This window comes from Anomalospiza imberbis, chromosome Z (assembly GCF_031753505.1).
Source record: "Anomalospiza imberbis isolate Cuckoo-Finch-1a 21T00152 chromosome Z, ASM3175350v1, whole genome shotgun sequence".
NCBI classification, from domain to species: domain Eukaryota; kingdom Metazoa; phylum Chordata; class Aves; order Passeriformes; family Viduidae; genus Anomalospiza; species Anomalospiza imberbis.
Window position 1 is genome coordinate 70516909 of NC_089721.1, and position 21112 is coordinate 70538020.

Sequence of the window (21112 nt, forward strand, 5' to 3'; positions counted from 1 at the left end):
CACTCCGTGAACACCAATCACTCCAACAGAGATGTACTTCACATCCCTACGAATAAAGAGCTACGCAGGATGCCCGATGGCTGTTTTAAGCCGCAGTCTTAAGGCTGAGGTTTCAAGGCACTACGTAATTCAGACGCACACCAGCCTCTCCCTTACGCCGCCAACGTGGCGCTGCCGAGAGCCCGCCCGCGCCGCCGCTCTTATATGCGTGCGGAGCGAACCAAGCTGAGGGCGCAACACGGGGGTGCGACCCCCCCGCGAGGGGCCGTTGGACCCGGCCGTGAGAGACGTGGCATGGCACGGCGGCGGCGCCGCGGAGGATGCTGGGAGTTGAAGTCCGAGGCGGCGCTGGCCGCGGCCTCCTTTCGTGTATCCCTGGGACGGGAAAGGCCGGGAAGAGACATCACGGGACGGGGGAGATCGGTCTCGGCGAGGGCGCTTTGGCGGCGGGAGGACCCGCCGCGTTGTGACCCGTCGTTCCCGGCGGCGGGGAGGAGCGGTCGGAGGGCCGGACCGGGCGGTGCCGGGGCCCGGAGCGGCGGCGGAAAGTGCGGGGCTCGCTCCACGTGTTGTGACCCGGCGCGTCCTTGCAGGACTGCAGCGGCTCCTGAGCGCCTCGAGTGCTGCCAGCGCCGGGCTCCGAGGCTCGCTGTGAGGTGAGGGGCGGGGAGCAGCGCTGCGCAGAATTCCCGGTGCGATTTATCCCGGTGATGCGCTGGGTCGCCGGTGCCGTCCTGCTCCTGCTTCCGGCCAGGTTTGCTCCTGCGTGGAGACTCTGGGTGCCCGGTTGTTCGGAGCCTCGGGGCACCGAATTCCAGCCCTGCAGCGAGGGATGGGAGTGTGCTGGTCCTGGTAAAATGCCTGCGGTTTCATCCTCACCTTCTTTAATGCCGGATGGAATTGGTGCTTCAGGAGCCTTATCGCTTTATTGTGGTGTCTCTGGAGGCATAACTTGCTCTTTGTGTGATTTACTCGCTTGTATTATCACATGAAAAAAACAAAAAAAAAAAAAAATATTGCTTCTTTTGGGGGAATTAGCTCTGGAAGTGCTGTAGCTGTTGCATCACATCCTGCGATATCCACAGCCTGGAAGAACGGTGGGTGCGGGTTGTTGGAGCGGGCTGGCTCTGGCTCTTTCTTTGGTGCTGTTATTTCATGGCATTGCGGGATGGTGTTACGCAGCTCCCGATCAGCAGTTTTCCCGCTGCAGCCATCGCTGGTGTGTGGGGGTTCCGAGAGGGTTTTGTGACACTCAAATGCTTGGATAGCAAAGGGCGGGGGGGGGGGGGGGTGTCTCGTCTGCTGCGTATCCTGAGGGTTGGCAGTGGCGTGAGAATGTGTGGAATGGAATAATTGGCATTCTAATGATTCTGATAAGGTCAGGCACCTTTGGGGAAATGGAGCTGGCTGGGTTTATGGTGTGTGTGGACGCTGTCGGCACTAGTGACAAGGGAAGGCCAGCAGCCCTTGCTGTCCTGCCTGGTGTTTCCAGCTGTCCTGGTGTGTGTTAGCTCTCATGCACGCTGGAGAAAAGGCTTCCTCGGTGTTGCTTTTTGGGTTTCTTTTAAGGTGAAAAGGTAGTGCAGGTGTTGTGGTTAACATAATTTATGTGATGAATATAGAGTCACAGATTTGCTTGGGTTGGAAGGGGCCTTAAAGATCATTTTGTTCCACCCTCTGCCTTGGGCAGGGACACTTTCCACTATCACTCCAAGCCCTGTCCAGCCTTGGGCACTGCCAGGGATCCAGGGGCAGCCCCAGCTGCTCTGGGCACCCTGTGCCAGGGCCTCACCACCCTCACAGTCAAGGATTTCTTCCTAATATCTGTAGGATACTACTCTCTTGTAGTTTGAATGTTTTACACTCTCTGCTGATAGTTGAATACATCAGATTCTGCATTAAGCTATACCACAAAACATGTAAACGAGCACATTGCAGTTATTTCATTTGTGGATTTTCTAGCTCATGTCACATCTTTGAAGTGCTCATGTTAACTTGGAGGAAGCACGAATTAAACAGAGCCCCAGAATAAGTGCACAGCACTGTTTACCTGGTGCAATCAGCTTCATTATGCATTGGGAGGAAAGTTGACTTAGCTTCGGTTTCCACCTCTAAGGCCTTAATCGTGAAAAGTTATCTGCCACCTCAGTTTCAAGTCAAGGGATCACTTTGCACACAGATGCATTGTTTGAGGTATGGCATCAGTAAAGAGCCCAAAGTCTCAGAAATCAGGTGTAGGAGAGTTCTGGGGGCTGGTTTCTTGGGTTTTTTTGTGTTGTTTATCCCCTCTCCTGATTACCTTTCTTTAAGACTTTGGACTTTGGAACAAGTCATTCACACGAGGTGATTGAAACTGATGACCTCTCTGTGCGCTTTCTTTGCACAGAGAAAAGTGCTCTCCTTAGTGCTCTCCCTTTCTAAAATGGAAAAAAAACCCCATGAGGGACTTTTCAGATGAAAGTTTTAAATGTACTCAGGGTCCAGTTCGGGTTTGGTTTCAATTTTGAAGAGTGATAGCTGCGTCTTTTTCTGGACAGTTGTCAGCGTGTGCTTAGCCACGAGCATTGTCTGCAGCATGTGAAAACTTAATTAAAAGTTATGTCCTCTGTGATTAAAGTCAAAACGTTCAGTGGCATTTCAATTTAGTGTTCCAGCTTAGTGGTTATGTTTAATTTCAGGCTCTATTTAGAGAGCAGTTTTCTCTCTCAGTGTGCTTAAATATAATGTGGTTTCTGTTTGTGGGTTTCTGGGGGGTTTGGTTTTTGTTTTGGTTTGGTTTTTTTTTTTTTTGGTTTTTTGTTTGTTTGGATTTTTTGCCTTTTTTATTAGCAGGAGCACCTACTGAAACAGAAGGGATCAATTAAAGATGACTGAAAATACACCTCATTATAAACTCTGAAGTATAGCTGATTCTAGATAATGTGTTTTTATCCACATGAAAATTGCTAATCTCTCTTTGTAGGTAATCTTATCATTAGCTGTGAATGTTTGTATTTTAGAGTAATGACCTGAAGAATGCTTTTGAAGTGTGATTAAGTTGTTATGGTTATGGCAAAATATTAGCACAAATGTAATTACTTTCTATTAAACTAAAATGAAAAGACAAATAATTTGCCATTCTAGTCTTTAAATTAAATTATTTACTTCCTGCTTTTAGCACAAGCCCTGTTAAAAATTTCAGTCAGAGTTTTAGCCTGGTTTTCCATTCAGTTGTACGCAGCTTAATTCCCTAGTTTGAGAATTAGGTTAATGGCTGAGATTTGGTTTTAGGTTAATGGATGAGGTTCAGCTGGTGAGAATCAGTAGAAATAGTTCCAGAGACAGACTTTGTGGGTATACTGTGTTTTTTGGTTTTTTTTTCTGTAATGTGAGGGTTTAGCATCATCCCTACAGTGTCTTCATTGTAGTGAAAAGGGATTTTTTTTAAAGAAAATAACTGATCGAACAAAATTCATGCTTCTACTTCCTAAAGGGTTTTTTTTTTAAGGATGATTGATCACTGGAAATGCATTTGTCCTGTATTTCTCGTCGCCATGTCCCTACTTTTTAATTTCCACATAAAAAGAAAACCAGGATTTCCTTCCAGGAAGACGTGGCATTACCGAATTTGCAATTTCGGGTCACACATCACTAGATGGCAGTGCCGATACTGTTTTCACCTGAATTCCATGTGCTTCACTTTCCCTGTCTCTGGGTTTCTCCTTTGCCCCTTCAGTTTAGTAAACCAAAATGTTCTAGTTTGCAGGAAGGCATAAAAGTCACTTCCTTAAGAAGTTATGCTGAGTTTCCTGGTGCTCCCTGTTGCAAATTGTGTGTTTGTGGCTTGGATTATGAAGAGTTATTATTACAGCTTTTGGGTTTTTTCTCAAGTCACTGAAGAGACAGCCCAGTTCTGTACCCAACAGTCATTAAGGTACTGTAGACTGATTCTACTGGGAAACTTTTCCCCTGCATCTCCCCTGAGGGAAGGAAGTTCCAGAAGAACCCCCTCTGGAATTTTTGTTGAGGACTGAACATTGCTGATGGGTTTCTTGGGTCCTTTTTTCCATGGTTTTCTCCTTCCACCCATTCCTCACACACAGCTGGTTTTGGGTATGCCAGTTATGTTCATAAATATACTGTAGGATCATTTTAATAATCTGTGGTTATTTCAACACTGTGAACTATTAGCTTTAAGTTACCCATTGTACTTTCTGCTTTCCTTTTGCCTATTCCTGTGCCTGGTCTTTACCCTTAATTTTTTTTCTTTAAATTATTTCCTTTTTTCATAATTCAGTACCTGCAAACCACAAGTGGATCATGTTGAAAAATCAGTGTACAGAAAGTTGTTGTTTGTGCAGGCTCCATATTAGTCAAGATATCGTTTAAGTCAGTTCCATATGGGATTTTTATCTTGTTTCAGCAACTGACATGATTTTTTTTACATTTCAGATTACTGTTTCTGTTCTCAATTTTCTTTTTGCGAAGTTAACAGTGAAGAACAACTACAGTGTTACTTATATTTCTACTAATTCCTGACTATCCAGATATCAGGTGGCTTTTTGGGGGGTTGCCCCTTCTCCCTCCCCCCAGCACCACCACTGTAATAGGTTTCTGAAAAATTTGAAAAATCCTTGCACAGAGTTTTTGGAAAGCTGCTCTATGGAATTTTACCACTCATTCTGCATGGCCACAGAATTTATTTTAAGTAGTGAGCACCTTTCAGCAGCTTTTAATCATGGCCTTGGGTGAAATCAAGCAGCAGATTGGAAGAGCCTCGAAAAAGTTTCTAGGTTTTGGTCAGTGATTAATTGTACAATGGAAAATTCTTTCATCCTTTGCAATGTATAAATGGAAGAATAACTTAAGAAGTATTTCTGTGCAGAGGAATGTGAACTCCTGTAGATTGATTAAAAGACAAAAATCTTTAATTGCAAATTGCTGCCCTTAGTAAAGTTGGTGGAAGTTTGCATTTCTTTGTTACAGGATGATGAGATGTACTTTGCAAGGACAGTGTGTTCCCCACCAGGCAGCCACTGACCCTTTCATGTGAAAAGAAGCCTTTAAGTGAATTAGAGATGCTCAGAGCCCAAAATCCATCTGTCATAAGAATTTCTTGAAGGGTGCTGCTCATAAGGCGCATTGACATGCTTTCCATGGCTGGGCTGAAGCATTTAATCCTGAATCACTTAATGCAAATCATACTAATTTGTCAGAGGGTCTGTGACTTCTGCTGTATGATTTTGATGCTTTCGTTTGTTTTGGAAACTCCTAGTGCACTTGTGAAGACTGACATTTATGTCCTGCTGTCTGGATTTTTCAGTTTGGTGGTAATAGTAATTTCTCCTTCACATTAAACTAAGAGTTGTATATACTTTTGAAGCAATGATGAGAGAATGAGGAATTTTTACTTTTGTTTTTTAAACACAGGAAAGCCCCTATATTTTTGTAAGTGTAGTTTTTTATATATATGTGAGTATTTTTATTGAACATTTTATCTAAGCCCTTTTCTGTGTGAATTCTTAAAGGGAATAAGCTGGCAGTCTTCAGTAGCCACTGATACAATGGACATGGTGGAAAATGTTTTCAGCCTATCTATTTTTATATATATAATTACTTTATACAATACTTTTATTTTAGTAGAAGTTCCTTAAGGTCTGCTGCCTCAGGGAGTGGTACAGGTAGTTTACCAGACTTGTGAAGAAGCAGGACTTTTTGTGAAGTGCTGCTGCACTAAAGCATGAAAATCTTAATTTTTCCTCTTTTCGTCTTCTAAGACCTTTTACATTAATATTGTTAAATAAGCATAGAGGTTAATTTTTTTAGAAATAGTATATTTTAAAGGTTTATTCAAATATGTCAAAAGATTCTTCTGTGCTTCAAAATAAAAAACAAAGCCTTCAATTACTTCCACTTCTGTTACCGTCACCAGGGAAGTGTGGTGTATGGATTTTACAGGAATTGGCTATACTGGAAAACTTGGTGTAAGTGTAATTTTAATCATGCTGGAAGTAACAGGTCCTGGTTTGCATTGTTACAGCTCAACAATGCAGCAGAAGTGTACCCTGTAGTTAAGTTTTTCTTGCAATGAGATATGAGGTTTGTGATGTGTAATTACTTCTCTATTATTACTTTTCTAAGTACCACCAGTATATTTTAGAAGCAGTAGCTGAACAGGCTCAATAAGGTTTTTAGAAAGAGTCTTGGAGTTTGAGGTATTATCACAGTGCTAAAAATAAAGGGAGGATACAAGAGAAAGGGGACACTGGATAATTTTGTACTTGAGATAAGTCAGTTGTTTTTCTTTTTTTTTTTTTTTTTTTTTTTTTCCCTTGAGTTGGTATTTGAATTACCTTCTCTGTTCAAGAATCTAAATAACTGTGTTGTGGCCTTTGCATTCGAATTTAAAATATTTTCCCTTGTTTCTCAAGATGCACTTTATATATTTTTTTTTCCCCTCCCTCACAGCTTTTTGTAGCTGAAGGAAGATGATGGAAGAGAGTGGGATAGAGACGACTCCGCCTGGCACACCCCCTCTGAGCACAGGAGGGGAGGCTGCTGCTGCTGCAACACCTGTCACTTTAGGTACAGAAACCTTTTATTCTGTCTTTTGAAGCACTACAAAACCAGTTGCAATCAGCATAATTGCAGTTCTCTTCTCCAGGCTGATTGGAAGGATTTAAATTGTTTCTTAATTATGGAAGTGGGCTCCTTATCTGTAATGCATCTGATATCTCACGGAATATTTTAGCAATTTTTTAAATTCTTGAAACTATTGTAGGAAGTGATGTGGATGCTCTTGTATTTTTTAAGGACACAGGGCTGGGGAAATAATACCTTCCACAACAGTCCAAGTTAGATGAGCAGCACAGAAGGGGGTTAAAACAGATTTACAGTCCTCTAGTGAACAGTGGTAAAATGGAATAATCACTTGTGTTTTAATACTGAGAGAATCCCAGAATGGTTTGGGTGGAAAGGAACTTAAAGACCATTTTGTTCCACCCCTGCCATGGCAGGGACACCTCCCACTGCCCCAGGCTGCTCCCAGCCCCAGTGTCCAGCCTGGCCTCGGGCACTGCCAGGGATCCAGGGGCAGCCCCAGCTGCTCTGGGCACCCTGTGCCAGGGCCTGCCCACCCTGCCAGGGAGCAATTCCTAATAACTGGCCTAAATCTGCCCTCATCCAGTTGGAAGCTATTCCCCCTGTCGTGTCACTCCACGTCTTTGCAGAAAGTCCCTCCATCTCTCTTGAAGGCCCTCTGAGGTCTCACTTGTGGTGGATAATCAGAGTGCTTTTTCTGACTTTTTCAAGATTCTGAACATCATATTTGAGTACCAGATACTGAATTTTTAGACAGGTGTGGTATTGTTGAGTCAGACTTGTACAATCTCTCTTGTCAGATGCTAAAGGAGGAATATACTGACAAGATCTCAGCCCACAACATTAAATTAGTTACATAATAAAAGCAATTTTTTTTTCTTTGTTAAATTAAAACTGTGGAAATATAGCCTGTGATGGAGCAGTTGCTTTAACTAGGATGAAAATGGTTTCTGGAGTAGGCTTGCCAATGATGTTACCACACATGAAATGTAGTCACTGCCTCATTCATACACGAGCAAAGAAACCAGAGCCAGGAGTTCATGAAGTGCTACAGGATGTCAGCAATAAAGTTAATTTTATAAAAATGGTCTTTAAATAGCATGGTTTTGGCAGTATTTTCTGCTTACATAGGGAGTGACCATGAAAGATTTAATTTTTTTTTATGTGGCAGAAGTTTGCTGGCCACCAATGGCAAGGTCTGTTAAAAGAGTTGTTGACATTAACATGGACATGAACTTTTTTTAACAAAAAGTTTCAGATTTGCTGATGTTTTCTGTGGTGGTAGTCAGCTGTGTAGTACCTAGTTGATATTCCAAAAAAATAAGCACTCATAATTTGTCCCATCCAGGTAAAGGTGACATTTCAGCAGGGGGTGATACAGGAGTACTTTCGTAAGAAGGTCATGTTTTTGAGAAACAGTTTCCAAAACTGATATTTGGAAATAACTTCCATTATTATTCATTCCTGGTGCCAAAACCAATGCAAGTGTTCCATAAAAACTGTCGGATTTGTAGACATCAACTTGCAAAGAGAATTTCCTGACCTGTGTAAACAGCTTCCAGACTGTTTCCGTGGGATTTGAACGCACTCATTAAAAATACAAAAATGCAGCACATTCATCCTGCAAGGGCAGTTGATGGACATCAGGGAAGATGAAAATTTGCCAGCTAAATTTCAAGGAAAACTTTTGCATGGTTTATGGGTGGGAGTGGGAAATAAATAGCACTGTACAGCAAGCACAGCCAACAGGGCAGTTCCTCCATGTGGATCTCTGTGAGGCTTTTTTTTCAGCCCTTAAACCCAGGCATCAGAATGGTCTGAATGTAGAACCAGACCTTTAAATTCCTGCATCGTGAGGCGTTAAACCGAGATGTGAAAATTACCGAGGTTTCTTCAGTTGCACTGCTCACCCTAAAAAGTTACTATCAATGATTGTATTACATAGTATGTTAATCATTATTGATTAACTAAATTAGTATATTGATAGTATATTATCAAAACAATTTCCAGTGTATGTAGAAAATGTTTTGTACTATTAAGAAATTTTTTTTTCATTTGTCTTTATCTCATAATTTAAAAATTTTTGTTGTGTATGTTTTGTAATGTACATGACATACTGGAACAGTGGTGTATGTAAGCAATATATAAATAGACTTTACATGGGGGAATGAATGCTCAATTTTTTTTTTACTGATGGGTGTATGTGACCAAATTTCGAGACCATGGCATTAGTGTGATTTACATATCATTTGACTGTGATGTTTAAGCTGAGGTCAGTGAGATGCTTAAGCTGGTTTAGCATGTTACTGCCTTCAAAACAGGCAATTTCTGTTTTTCTGACCTAATTTCCTGGCTTAATTTGGTTATGGACAAGAAAATTGGCTTATCCAATTTTCAAATTCACTTCAAATGAAAAAAAAAAAACCCCTGACTGGTTAAAAAAAAAATTGTGAAATGTCTGAACAATTATATAACTGAATCTCTGAGATTAAGGCTTCTAAAGTTCTTTATTGTCTCCTTTTTTTATATTTTTTCCTTATTTTTGTAGCTTTGTCCAGCCCCTTTGCCACAACGAGCATGCCATCTTCTTCTGTCTACTTGCCATCTGGAGTGTCCTCAGTTCCTCCTCCCATGATGACCTCGTCCTCTCTTGCACTTGTGCCTTCTGCAACCGTTTCTACAATTGCACCACCCCAAAGCCCTGTCACACTTCCTGCTGTCCCTGCAGCTTTCAGCACCCCCGTGTCCCAGTTCTCTGCTCCTCCTGGTCTTCCTGCACCTCCCACTGGTCCTCCCATTTCAGGGTTTTCCATGTCTTCCACCTATGATATCACCAGAGGTCACGCTGGCCGAGCACCTCAGATCCCACTGATGCCTTCATTTTCTGCACCTCCAGTCACAGGTAATTCTTTATTTGCTGTCCTGTTTTGTGGGACAGGATGGGGGATCTCTTGGGCGACTTATTATTCTTCTGGGTATCCTTAATTAATTAGTTGTACTTAGGGGAAGGGATAATTAATGTAGCTCTAGTCAGAAGACGGTATAATAGCCTTTAAAATATACTCATGGTCCAGGACAGAGTCCACTTTAAGTTCTGGTGGCATTCAGGTTCACAGGAAAATCTTTTGTTTGAGAATTTTTGTTTTTGTTACCTTGCACACCAAAGCCCAGATTTTCTTCAGCTCAGAGAGCTACCTTCAGCCATTATGTTTCCCCAGAATGACAAACACAGGCTGTAAACTCAAAATTTTCAGGGTTTTGTTCTGAAAATCTGTCTCTTAACAAGCTGTCTGTCACATGACACCAGCTTCTATTTTCTTGTTTCCAGCCACGAAATTGCATTGGGATAGCTAAAAATACATAATAATACATACCTTCCATGCAGGCAGTTGCTGTGGTTGCTGAACTGATGTCATTTTCAGCTTGTGCAATGGAAACTTCTGTCCTCAGCTGCAGTCAGGCCAAGCTTTTATTATTACTGGTGATGTCTCTTTCAAGTAGTCTGTATTAGGAAGATGTCTAAAAAGAGCTATCAGTTGTGCAGCATAAAATAAAAATAACTCTCAATTAAGGTTAGTGTTAGAAATTCTGTTAAAATAAGTTTGAGTAATGGGGCAAAGGGTCTGACTTTATTTTTCTACTGTTTTAGTTGCTTTTGTTTTCCTTCAAAATATGTAAAGCTTCCTCCTTTTTCTACTACTATTGATTTCCAGCACTTGGTTTTAGAAAATTTACTTTTCCTATGGTATGAGAACATTCCTATGCCTTTGTTCAGAGACTAACACTTGTCCCTCTCATTACTGAGAGTTTATTATGAAAATTTGAATACAGGAAGAACAGCTTTTACTTTAGCGTGATAAGAAAAAGAATAATTGTTTAACTTCGTACATAATATGAGGCAGTCTCAATTTCATTAGCAGATATGATTGCATTCATTAGATCTGCTAGCCTTTAACAAGCAGAATTGTTCTTGGGCCTCCCAGAAGTGAGGTGAATTAGCCTGGAATTGTTTTATTCTTCCTGCTACCTTCCTGTTAAACAACTGCATGTTGCTTTAATATAACAAATTAAACCCTTGTATTTTATATTTGTCTCTTACAGGTGTTTTGGCAGATCCCATTACTCAACAGGCAACTTTCTCTTCATCCTTGTCTCCTGGGGCTGGTTCTGCAATCACTTTTCCTGAGGAGCATGAAGATCCCAGAGTATCCGCTGCCCAGAGTGGAGCACCTGCTGGAGGACTCTGGGGGTTTATAAAGGTAGGGGTTTTTTGTCTGTTACCTTCATGAGGAATTACCAGTTTGTACTGACTGTAGGAAGACATGTTGCACTCTTTAAGTGCATAAGTAAGTAATATTTTTTCCAGCCTCATGTGCAAGGTGGCTGTTCTTAATAGTAGTGTTTGCTGAAACTATGCTTTTACTTTTTCTCTGTATAGAAGAGAGGGGACTGTACAATTGCAGGTGTTCTAGGTTAATTTCGATTCCTGTGATGTGAACTTGTGATAAACCTTGTTCCATATGGATATGTTCTTAAACCAGACAAGGTTCTAGAACCTTTAAAACCTGAAAGGTATTTTTTACTTCACAAAGACTGTATGGAGAAGCAGATAAGTCTGTTTCACCTTGCCTGAATGCTTTTCATATTCCATTTAGAACTTCTTAATTAACTAAGTTTGATTCTTGTGGGATGCAAGTCATGCTTGTTCTATAACAATCAAGTTATATTTTGTCTATTTTCAAGGACTGACAAACTACGTATTTTTTCAATCACAAGCATCTAAGGTATTTTGTAAGCTTAGTCTGCTAGAAGGCATGGAATGTATAGTGCAGAGCAAGTGCTCCTCGTGATGCCATCTAATCAGACAGAGGAAATAAGCAGTAACATCAACTAGTAGAATTTCATTAGCCTGTCACCTTTCTGGAGCTGTAAGAGATGCTACATTTAAGTAGCATCCTGAAGGTAGTGGCAAAAAGATCTGAGGGCTGTACATCAACACTGAGCTGTCTTCAAGAGCAGCACCACATTCTGTCCCATCTCACACTGAATGTGAAGGAAGAAGAAAGAAGATTATTGTCCCAGTGTAAGTGAAGAATTTTGGTTTTCAGTCCCTTTTGAGCATGAAAACCTGGCAGAAGAAGTTGTGTGTGATGTGACAGACTGAACCCTGTGTTACTCCAGTGATAGTCTTAAAGAGGAAGATTCATTCTCCATCAGTACACTGAGAGCAGAGTGGTCATGCTGCCATTTTCAGGGAGAAATGTCGTCTCATAATGATAAAAAACACATTTTCCTCCTTCCTTTCAGTCCTTATATTTCTCCTAATATTTGCAATAGGTGGCAGTGTTCTAGAAGAGAACATTTTACTTGTAACATGATTCTTTAGCCCTTCTCAGAGTACCAGAGCTTTCAATTGCAAATAAATTGAAAAGCCAATCTCATCCACATTTTAGTGCTGCCACTTGGATCCAGAAGGTGTCCTGTTTCTATTTATGGAGCATTAATAATCCCTATTACTGACTCCAGTAATAGAGACTTTGGTTGAAGTATCAAGCATTCCACGTGCTCTGTGTATTCAGTTACCCCTTCTTGAGAGTTTCTTAAGCAAAGTAATGAGGAATCAATAATTACACTGAAACCATCGAGTTCATGATGTATGTAAGCCCACATCAGAGTCTGTGCTTTTTAAAGATGAGCCAGAATTTGGGACATGCGGTGGTAATTTTTACAGAAACGCATCCTGAATTTCCTGTGGAGGAGCTCACACAGTAGTTGCCACACTTGTCTTTATTTCTGTTGTTGAAGTAATTTGTTAAGAAATCAAACACCTTCCTTTCAGATTTCCTTCCAAGCTCAGTAATATTGAAAACTACAACAATCTAAAATTGACAAATAATGGTCTGGAATCAGACGGGACTGTTGCAGTTTCTTCAGTCATTCAAAGATGCCTGAGCAGTTCCATTGCAGTTCCAAGACTAATTTCCAAATAATTTTTGCAGTAACTTCGTGTTTTGGATTGGCATAAAGATACGGATTATTTCACCCTATTTGTGCTAGGCAAATGAACACATAAAAGCATCTTCCTCAGGTAGGAGTAGTCTCAGTGTTCAAGAACCATCTGTATAATGATATTATGTTAGTTAAGCAGTCAGAATGCTAACTGGGGAAGCACTGCCTGGCTTTGCAAGATGATGGGGCTGTTTCTGCATTAATGAGGAAGGTAGTAGTTAAACTTGAGGTAGTAACAGAAAAGCCATGCACTGATAGTCATGTCCTGCAGCATTTGTGCTGAGTAATGCACAGCAGATTTTACAGAACAGCTTAGTTTTTTGTTGTTTTTTTAACAGTAACATTTTGAATTTTGAATTTTTTGAATTTGAGGAGGAGAAAAAAAAACCAGAAAATAATATGGAAACATATTTGCTTAAATTTAGGGTGTAGCTGAGAATCCCATGGTGAAGTCTGTTCTTGATAAAACCAAGCATTCAGTGGAGACCATGATCACAACGCTGGATCCTGGCATGGTTCCATATATCAGTGAGTGTTTATGATAAACTCTCAAGTATTGCTTGTAAATCCTGGAGAAGCTACTGCAATAGCCACTACTTCTACTCTTGAAGTGTAAAAGCATTTCAGTTACAGCTTGAAAATTAATAGGAAAAAAAGCTTTCTGTTACTCACCATTTTTTATTTTATTGGAGGACACTGCATGTTGCATGTAGCTGACCTGAGAGTAAAATAAGCAAGCAAAAGGCACCACTTGTCCAGGGTAGTGGTTTTGGTTTTGGTTTTTTTAGCATGTTTTTTTTTTTTTTTTTTCCTAGCAGCCTGATAAGCAGCTCTCCCTCCTAGGTGTGCCAGTACTGACCTTGTTCTGTCTATGAAAAAAGCTGCTCAGGAAACAGCTAAGACTGCGAAGAAACCATTAATTTTTTTTTTATTATTATTTTGTGTCCCTGATTATTTTTTTTCAGCTGAACTTATTAGGTGACCCAGCTAACTACTACTGCACTTTTGTACTAGTGCAGAGGACAGGGGAAGACGACCTAATTTTTCAGTAGTAGTTAATTGTCTTACATTTAAAGGAAAATTTCCCAGCAGCTGTCTAGTGAGGAGATAGTGGGAATAAAACCAATGAGGCCACCCAGCAATGCCTTCTAAAGGTATTTGAGAAGAGTAGCAGGATGCAGGGCAAAACTACAGTAGATGTTGATTTTTACACAATTTGACAAAGTGTATTTAACATTTCTATTGCAGTCATCAGTGTCCCTTTTTAGAAACAGGATCTCTTGGTATCCTGGATAGTTTGACCCAGTGTTTATTTGCAGAACAACTTTATCTGGAGGAGGAACTAATACTAATAAAATGCTTGGTTTGTAGCATTTAGGTTGAGTAAACTAAGTCAATGGTTACCTCAAAGCTCTCTAAAGTCCTGTTGGAAGGGGAAGCATCTGTATACATCTTGGCCATTTATGTACTGCATTGGTTTTGTAGTTTCAGGTTGTGAAAATGGGGCAGAGATTTGTAAACTTAGCCTGTAATTCCTTGTAGAAATGTATTCTACAAAAACCATGTCCTCAACAACAGCCCCACTTCTCTCTGCTCTCCCTTCATTACTTCAATGCCAAAGGAATTTCATATTCCTCATTACCTGAAATTACCAAAGCTTCTGGATGAGTTGGTTGAAATATTTTTTTTCCCTCATCTGAACAAATAGTATTTCTATAATCTCTTTCTTGAAAAGAGCTGAGCTATTTTCATTGGCACATTGTGAAAATGTTATCTGAGCTGCACTCCTGGAACAGACAGTTTTTTTCTAGACAGAAAATGGTCACCTCATAAGCATAAACAACATTACTTTTACAACAAAAGACAACGGGGAATCTTAAATTAAATATGGAACTGTAATTTCAGATTATAATGCACAAGGTACAATGAAATTTCACATTCAGCTGTCAGAGCTTACCTTCATGTAAGAGTTCTGCCTTAGAATTTACCAGGGTGCATCTAGTTCTTACATTTTAGGATTCCATTTTACTAGATTTTGTCACAAATGGTTTCTTTTAACCCTTGTAATACCTTTGTGTCAGTTCTGTAGTGCCTCTGATGAAAAAATAGATGCTTTTGATATTTGATGATCCATAATACAAAAGAACATACTCTGTATTCTGCAATCGGACATGAGGCACAGTTGCCATTCTTAAAACTGTTAGGCAGTAATTTACTAGATATGTTATGGATTGGTTCTTCATTAAAAGATCTTGAATTGTATTTCTGTTCCTGAGCAGTCAGGCAAGGCTAACTCCAGTAAAAGCCTGCAGTCAATTTTTAGCACTTGTTTAATTATGCTAAATTGATTTATATCAAGAAGGAATCAATGAAAAAAGATAATCTCAATTTTTAGTCCAGTAGTTGCACAGCATTTAAAACAAGTGCTCCAAGATCAGTGATCTGTGCACCTAATTACATTCAGCAAAGCAATTGATGAATAAAATTATAAAAAATTACCCTAAAGCTCCAAAATAGTAAGTTTTACTACTGTCCTAGCCTATATGGTGATTATTCATAAAAGTAAGATGATTACTGTAACTGAGGTCTGGTGAGTAATATAAGCCAAAAAGTTAATTGGTTTTTTCATTAAAATTTAAGCTTTGGGTTTACCCTTATCAGTGGGGGAACTTCTCTTGAATCAAGATTAATACTGCAAACTCTGCAAGCTCGTGTGGTTGATGCAGTTTACTTAGGCAGCTTTCTCTGATGTCATGTTCCATGTTTCAGCTATTCTTCGGAAAGCTTCTCACAGCAGGGATGGATTTTATGATGTGTTTCTGCACAATAAAAGTGATCCAGGTGTGACAGACAGATGTGAGGTGTGATTGAATCTTTTGTGGTAGTTTTAGATTTCTTTTAATTCATTAATTGTTTTGTTTCATTCTGAAAAAAGTTTAGTGAAAGTTCATGCTTCTTTATGAAGATAGAACCCTATGGAAAATGTTCAGAACTGTGCACAAGTTTTTTGGTTCCATAGGTATTTAATATCTAAGAAGAGCAGTAAAATTGCACTGAAGTTGACATTCCAAGGACAGCTAAAAAGTAATGAGAGCCTTTCTTTTAAATCTTGTGTAATTTGGCTGGTGTTCACTGGATTTTATGACCTGCATCAGTGTTCTTGATCACATTCATAAGAGTTTGCAATATTTCTTGATGCGTCACAGAACACCAAAACATCCTTGGAAATGGATGTCTTATTTTCCTGAAGCTCTGTGAGTTGTCATCTTGAATGAGTGGTATGGTTTTTTTTTTTCAGGTGCTGAACCTGAAAATTGGTCAGTTCCTGCTGCCTGTCTTTCACCCTTGTATCCCTTAGTTACTCATCTGAATTTCAATTCCTGACTTAAATGACTTCTGCTTCATGGAAGAACTATTGTCCAGTGCATGAGAAAGAAAAAAGCAGCTGGAGAAGGTGTAGAACTGTGTTTGAGCTATCCAGCAGTGTGAAGGAGGAATATTCCGTGTGTGGATGTATTTTTCACAGATTATTTACAAAATTATTTTGCAGGAACTGGGGGAGAGCTGGACATAGTGGTTACTTCTAATAAAGAGGTGAAAGTTGCAGCAATTCGGGATGCCTTTCAAGAAGTCTTTGGGATGGCTGTTGTGACTGGAGAGGCTGCACAATCCAATATTGCACCACAGCCTGTGGGTTATGCTGCAGGCTTAAAAGTAAGTGGATATGTAGTAGTAGCAAAGAGAAATTCACCCAGAACAATCTCATTTTCTGTAAGGTGAAGGTCAGTTTCTGGGATAGGTAAACATTTTCTTAAATTTTTTTTTTTTTTGGTGTTTTGTTTTTTTTTTTTTTTTGCTATTGTTTGTTTGTTGGGGTGCAGTTTTTTTGTTTGGGTTTTTTGGTGGGTTTTTTGTTTTGTTTGTTAATGGCTTTGTTTTGTTCGGGTGGTTTTTTTTTTTGTTTTTTTTTTTTTTTGGTGGTTGATTGGTTTTGTTATTTTGGGGGTTAAGTGTTTTGGGTTTTTTTCTCTTTTCTCCCTCAGTTTGGATCATTAGATCCAAAGCTCTCTCTTTGAAATATTTTCAAGGTTTCCCGCAGACACATTTGCAAGTGAAGAGTATTTATGTCAGTGTATTATGCCACTTATGTCAATTTCCTTATACTGTCTTTGATTGCCATCACATCTTGTATACATTGTGCTATTACTCTGGTTTCAAAGTATATTAGGCATTTTTTTGAATAGTCTGTTACCACCACATCATGTTGGAAATGTTAGAGATTAAAAGTCTCCAAGAGTGATTTTTCTCCCCACTGATTCTGTAGATCAAAGACAGTTTGATCAACACTTGATCTTCCTGAACAGATCTGTGTTCTCTTTGAAAAACAGGAATTCACTGTGCAGCCTTGCAAACTGCTGTGCCTCCCCAGAGGAAGGGTTAGCAAAGGGTTCAAAGGTTGTTTCACCACTTCTGGCTAATAAGTGAAAATCCTGAAAACAGCTGTTTCATACTCTGTTTACTAAATGTAAGCAAAAATTCATGAAAAAGGAAGCTTTTTTCCCTAACTGTTGTGTCAGTGTTGCAGAGTAAAACCTGTCCTCATAGCAGTGTCCTATCTGATGTAATTTCTTGGTGAGATAAAGCAGAATAATATGCATGTTCCTTTACTTGTTTAGCTCCTGCAGTGTATTATATATTTCTGTTACAACTTCAGAGTGATAACAGTTTTCAGGGGGGTAATTCCTGTGTGTTAGTTGGATATGTACCACAACAAATGGATTCTTTCCCTTGCTCTTACAAAGTTGGTCCAAAGCTCTTAAAGACGCTAAACCCAGGAAGTCTTAAATTGTAGAAATGTCAAAGTAACACAAATATAGACTGATCCTTTAACTGATAGTTAAAACTATCACAGGTTATGAATTCTTTGCATACTACCCTGGATATTTTTCTTGGAATGTAAAAAAACCTAAAAATATTTCATTAGCTTTGTCCTAGGTTTTGTTACTGTTTGGGATTCCTGGCCTTTGACTAGTTGGGGTTGTTGGGTTTTTTCCGTGTTGAGTCATTTTGAAAAGTGTGTTCTAGGGCTCTTTTGGGATTGATCTGCAAGCATAGCACTAAGCTGTGGTTCAGAGTTTTGTCTAACAGCTTGTGTTGCCACTCAGGGAGCCCAGGAGAGGATAGACAGCCTGCGCCGGACAGGAGTCATCCATGAGAAGCAGCCTGCTGTGTCAGTGGAAAACTTCATTGAGGAGCTGCTTCCTGACAAGTGAGAACCTTGAATTTGTTCCAGGGGGGTGGGGACATGTTGGGAATATTCCTTGTTGAATCAATGCCTGTAAGAAGCTGGTGGCAGTTTGAGGAGAGGGAGAGAGAGAGGAGGAGAAGGAGAAAGAAGGAGATTTGTCTGAAGTATTTTCGCAGGCTTGGTTTTGGTGATGATGTTCAGATTTTTGTCCCGGCATCTTGAGATCTTAATATAAAGAAATCCTTGTCAGGTTTTGTAGATCCACAATGTAAAAAGCACAGTGAAGTGAGCTGAAAAAATTAGGAGCTGTACAATCTGGAATTCGGCTAATAGTTTGTGCATTGTTGTGTGCATCCTCCCTTCTCTCTCTAAAATTGTATCAGAAGAGATATTCCTGCATTTAGAACTTATCAAATAATGTATTTTATGTTTTCCTTTCACTGAGAATGTATTACTGCATCTAACTTGCACTGCACAGACATAAAAATGCTGTTTCAAAATGCATTGCAACATGATTTTGTAACATACTGTTTGACAGGCAGTTCTTGAAGCAGCTTTATAATTAAATTCCAAAACATTGGAGACAATGCTGTGTTTTTCTTAATACAAACTTAAACAGTTTTATTCCACTGTTTACCATGCTTCTGCATGTTCGAAGAAGAGTTTCAAGTAATCACCCATCACTACTAATAACATGTCATAGATATCCTCTGTGAAAAGACAATAAAACATCTAAATCACACTAGATGGAAATAAATGCTAAACAAAAATTAAAACTTCTTCTTACTCCTATTTGCTTTAGAAAATTCCTCATTCATATTGCACTAAAAATACTAAATGTAACAATAGAGTAAAAGGAGAGAAACTGTGAAAAAAATAAGTGAAAGCCCATCACATGCATAAAAATGCAAACATTAGAAGACAATACCAGTAACTTCATTATTAATTAGAGGTAAGTTATATTTAACTGTGAGGCTTTCTCAGCCTTTAATAGTTGCCAGTCAAAGCATTCCAGTGCTCTATTCCCTGCTAGGAAGATGATGGAAGTGCTTCTTCCTGTCTGGCTCCACTAAACTCTTACCATGATGCTTATGTGGCCCAGACAGGTGGAAATGTTTCTCTGAATAAATCATTTAAATGATTGCTATAGCATTAGACTTGTCAGAAAATCTTCTGAATGTAGAACATAAGTGATAATTAGACAATTTTCTTTAAAATTGTTAGAAAAGGTTATTTTAATGAGAAATATTCCTTGAAAGATTGAATGAAAACTGTAGCAGAATACCTGTGGCCATGGGATTATGTGTGCCCACACACCCACCCCTCCAGCTCTGTTTTTTTCTTTGATTTGTAAGTTTCATGTAATTTGTATTTCTGTGTATTTTATACATTTTACATGCATGCACATGCACTGTTATGAGAGAGAGATAGACAGAGACACATGCAAATTCCACTTGCAAAATACCACAACGGTTCAATGAGTTCTCATTATTACTACAGCTGTAATAGAGCTTGTAAAATGTTCATAATTCAACTTTTAGCATGTTGGTTTTCACCAGAGTGATACTCACTACTCAGAAATAAAACAATTTGCACTTAACTGCAGGTGGTTTGACATTGGATGTCTGATTATTGAGGATCCAATTCATGGAATTCACCTGGAAGCATTCACCCAAGCAACACCAGTGCCTTTGCAATATGTTCAGCAGGTAAGAACGTATTCCTTTTTCAGTTTTCTTACCAATTAATAGCTGAGACATAAGACTGAAGTTTTAATTTTCGTTATTATGTCCGTTTTTACTGGAAGTTATTGCACTTACTTATTTTCATTTGTTTAATGAGAATACAAAATGGTTTTGCACCATGTTTATGAATTAATTTTTAGACATTCATTGTAAACCTTTTCTTAGTCAAGGGTCTCATTCTGCAATATCTGTCGCTTTGGAGCACAAATTTTACTCTACTGTTTAAGAAGAGGAAGTACTAATCAAGCAGGCAGAATGCTATAGTCTCTGAAAACTCTTTCCTAAAAACAAAAGGTTTCCATTTTCCAGATCATTGCTTGGACTTAAGTCCCCTATGAACACACTGAGTCCCACCTAAAAGACAAGGCTGATTTCAAATCCGCTATTCTGACAAGGATGTCCAATTCTGAAATCCAAATATTTAAATCTTGGAAATACTGTAGTTCATTTAATTGGAAATAATGGGATGAACTGCAGTGGAGTGCAGTTCTGAAATACCACCAAAAGAAGTTTCTCTGGAGGTGAATTATTTTCCTTTGTGCACAGACAGGGAATTACTCCAGTCACTGCGTGTTGTTTGACAGCAGATATGAGTCATGCTTTAGTTAACAGTGGCCTGAAAATTCTTTTAAAATAAACGTTTCCATGAAGAATTTATAACCAGAATTGTTTGGGGTTTGATCCTCAGATGTTGTTTTGGGAGAGCAAATAGTAACTTTGGGGCTTTTTTCAGTAGCACCAATTTCTGAGTAGCTGAAATTTGATTCTCACTCCCTTTAATTTGCCACACAGGTCTGTTGATACAAGAATGATTCCTTGCAAAAGTTGGTTAAATCTGACGACAGAAGCAAATGTACTAATTCCAAACTGTTTCAGTAAACACTTCTCAAACTTCTACACGCAGGCCAAGAGTCTCACCCCTCCGGACTACAGCCTGAGGTGGTCAGGGCTGCTGGTGACGGTGGGCGAGGTGCTGGAGGAGAGCGTGCTGAACGTGAACAGGACGGACTGGCACGCGATGTTCACGGGCATGTCCCGCCGGCAGATGATCTACAGCGCAGCCAAGGCCCTGGCAGGGATCTACAAACAGCAGCTGCCACCCAGGGCCATGTGACAGCGGGGACACCCTCACACCAGGAGTGCTGGGTTTGATTCCAGGATCAAAGTGAAAGCCGTGTGTTCCCATACTCAGCAATGCAGATTTGTGATTTTTACTCTAAACCATCTCTACTTCTTGAGAAATGAAGGTGATTTCCAGGAGTGGAAGTGGGCAATTGCAGTTTTTAGCTCATGTGTGATCTCCACTATGATTCATAAAACAAACATGTAGTTATGACTGCTACAGGCAGCATTGCAGTTTTTTAACTGGAATGTGCTGTGGTGTGACACCTTACCAGCCATTTGCTGAGACAGTTAGCTAGTATTCTTTCTAAAGGGGATATTTGTTTAGCTATTTCTATTATATTGGTAATATAAACATGTTGACAGCATAACATGTGTGTTATATATGGATTTCAATCCAGAGAGACTA

General features: G+C 39.6%; 1 protein-coding gene across 1 annotated transcript; it reads left to right on the top strand.

The window, feature by feature from the left end:
- Positions 1 to 513: 513 nt before the first annotated feature.
- Positions 514 to 20821, top strand: PRRC1 (proline rich coiled-coil 1). The gene is made up of 9 exons (XM_068177413.1): positions 514 to 656; positions 6448 to 6564; positions 9128 to 9481; positions 10681 to 10838; positions 13014 to 13116; positions 16139 to 16302; positions 17754 to 17857; positions 19443 to 19545; positions 20486 to 20821. Exons 2-9 carry the CDS (start codon positions 6468 to 6470, stop codon positions 20693 to 20695), a joined length of 1293 nt encoding a protein of 430 aa, XP_068033514.1. The 5' UTR covers positions 514 to 656; positions 6448 to 6467; the 3' UTR covers positions 20696 to 20821.
- The last annotated feature ends 291 nt before the right edge of the window (positions 20822 to 21112 follow it).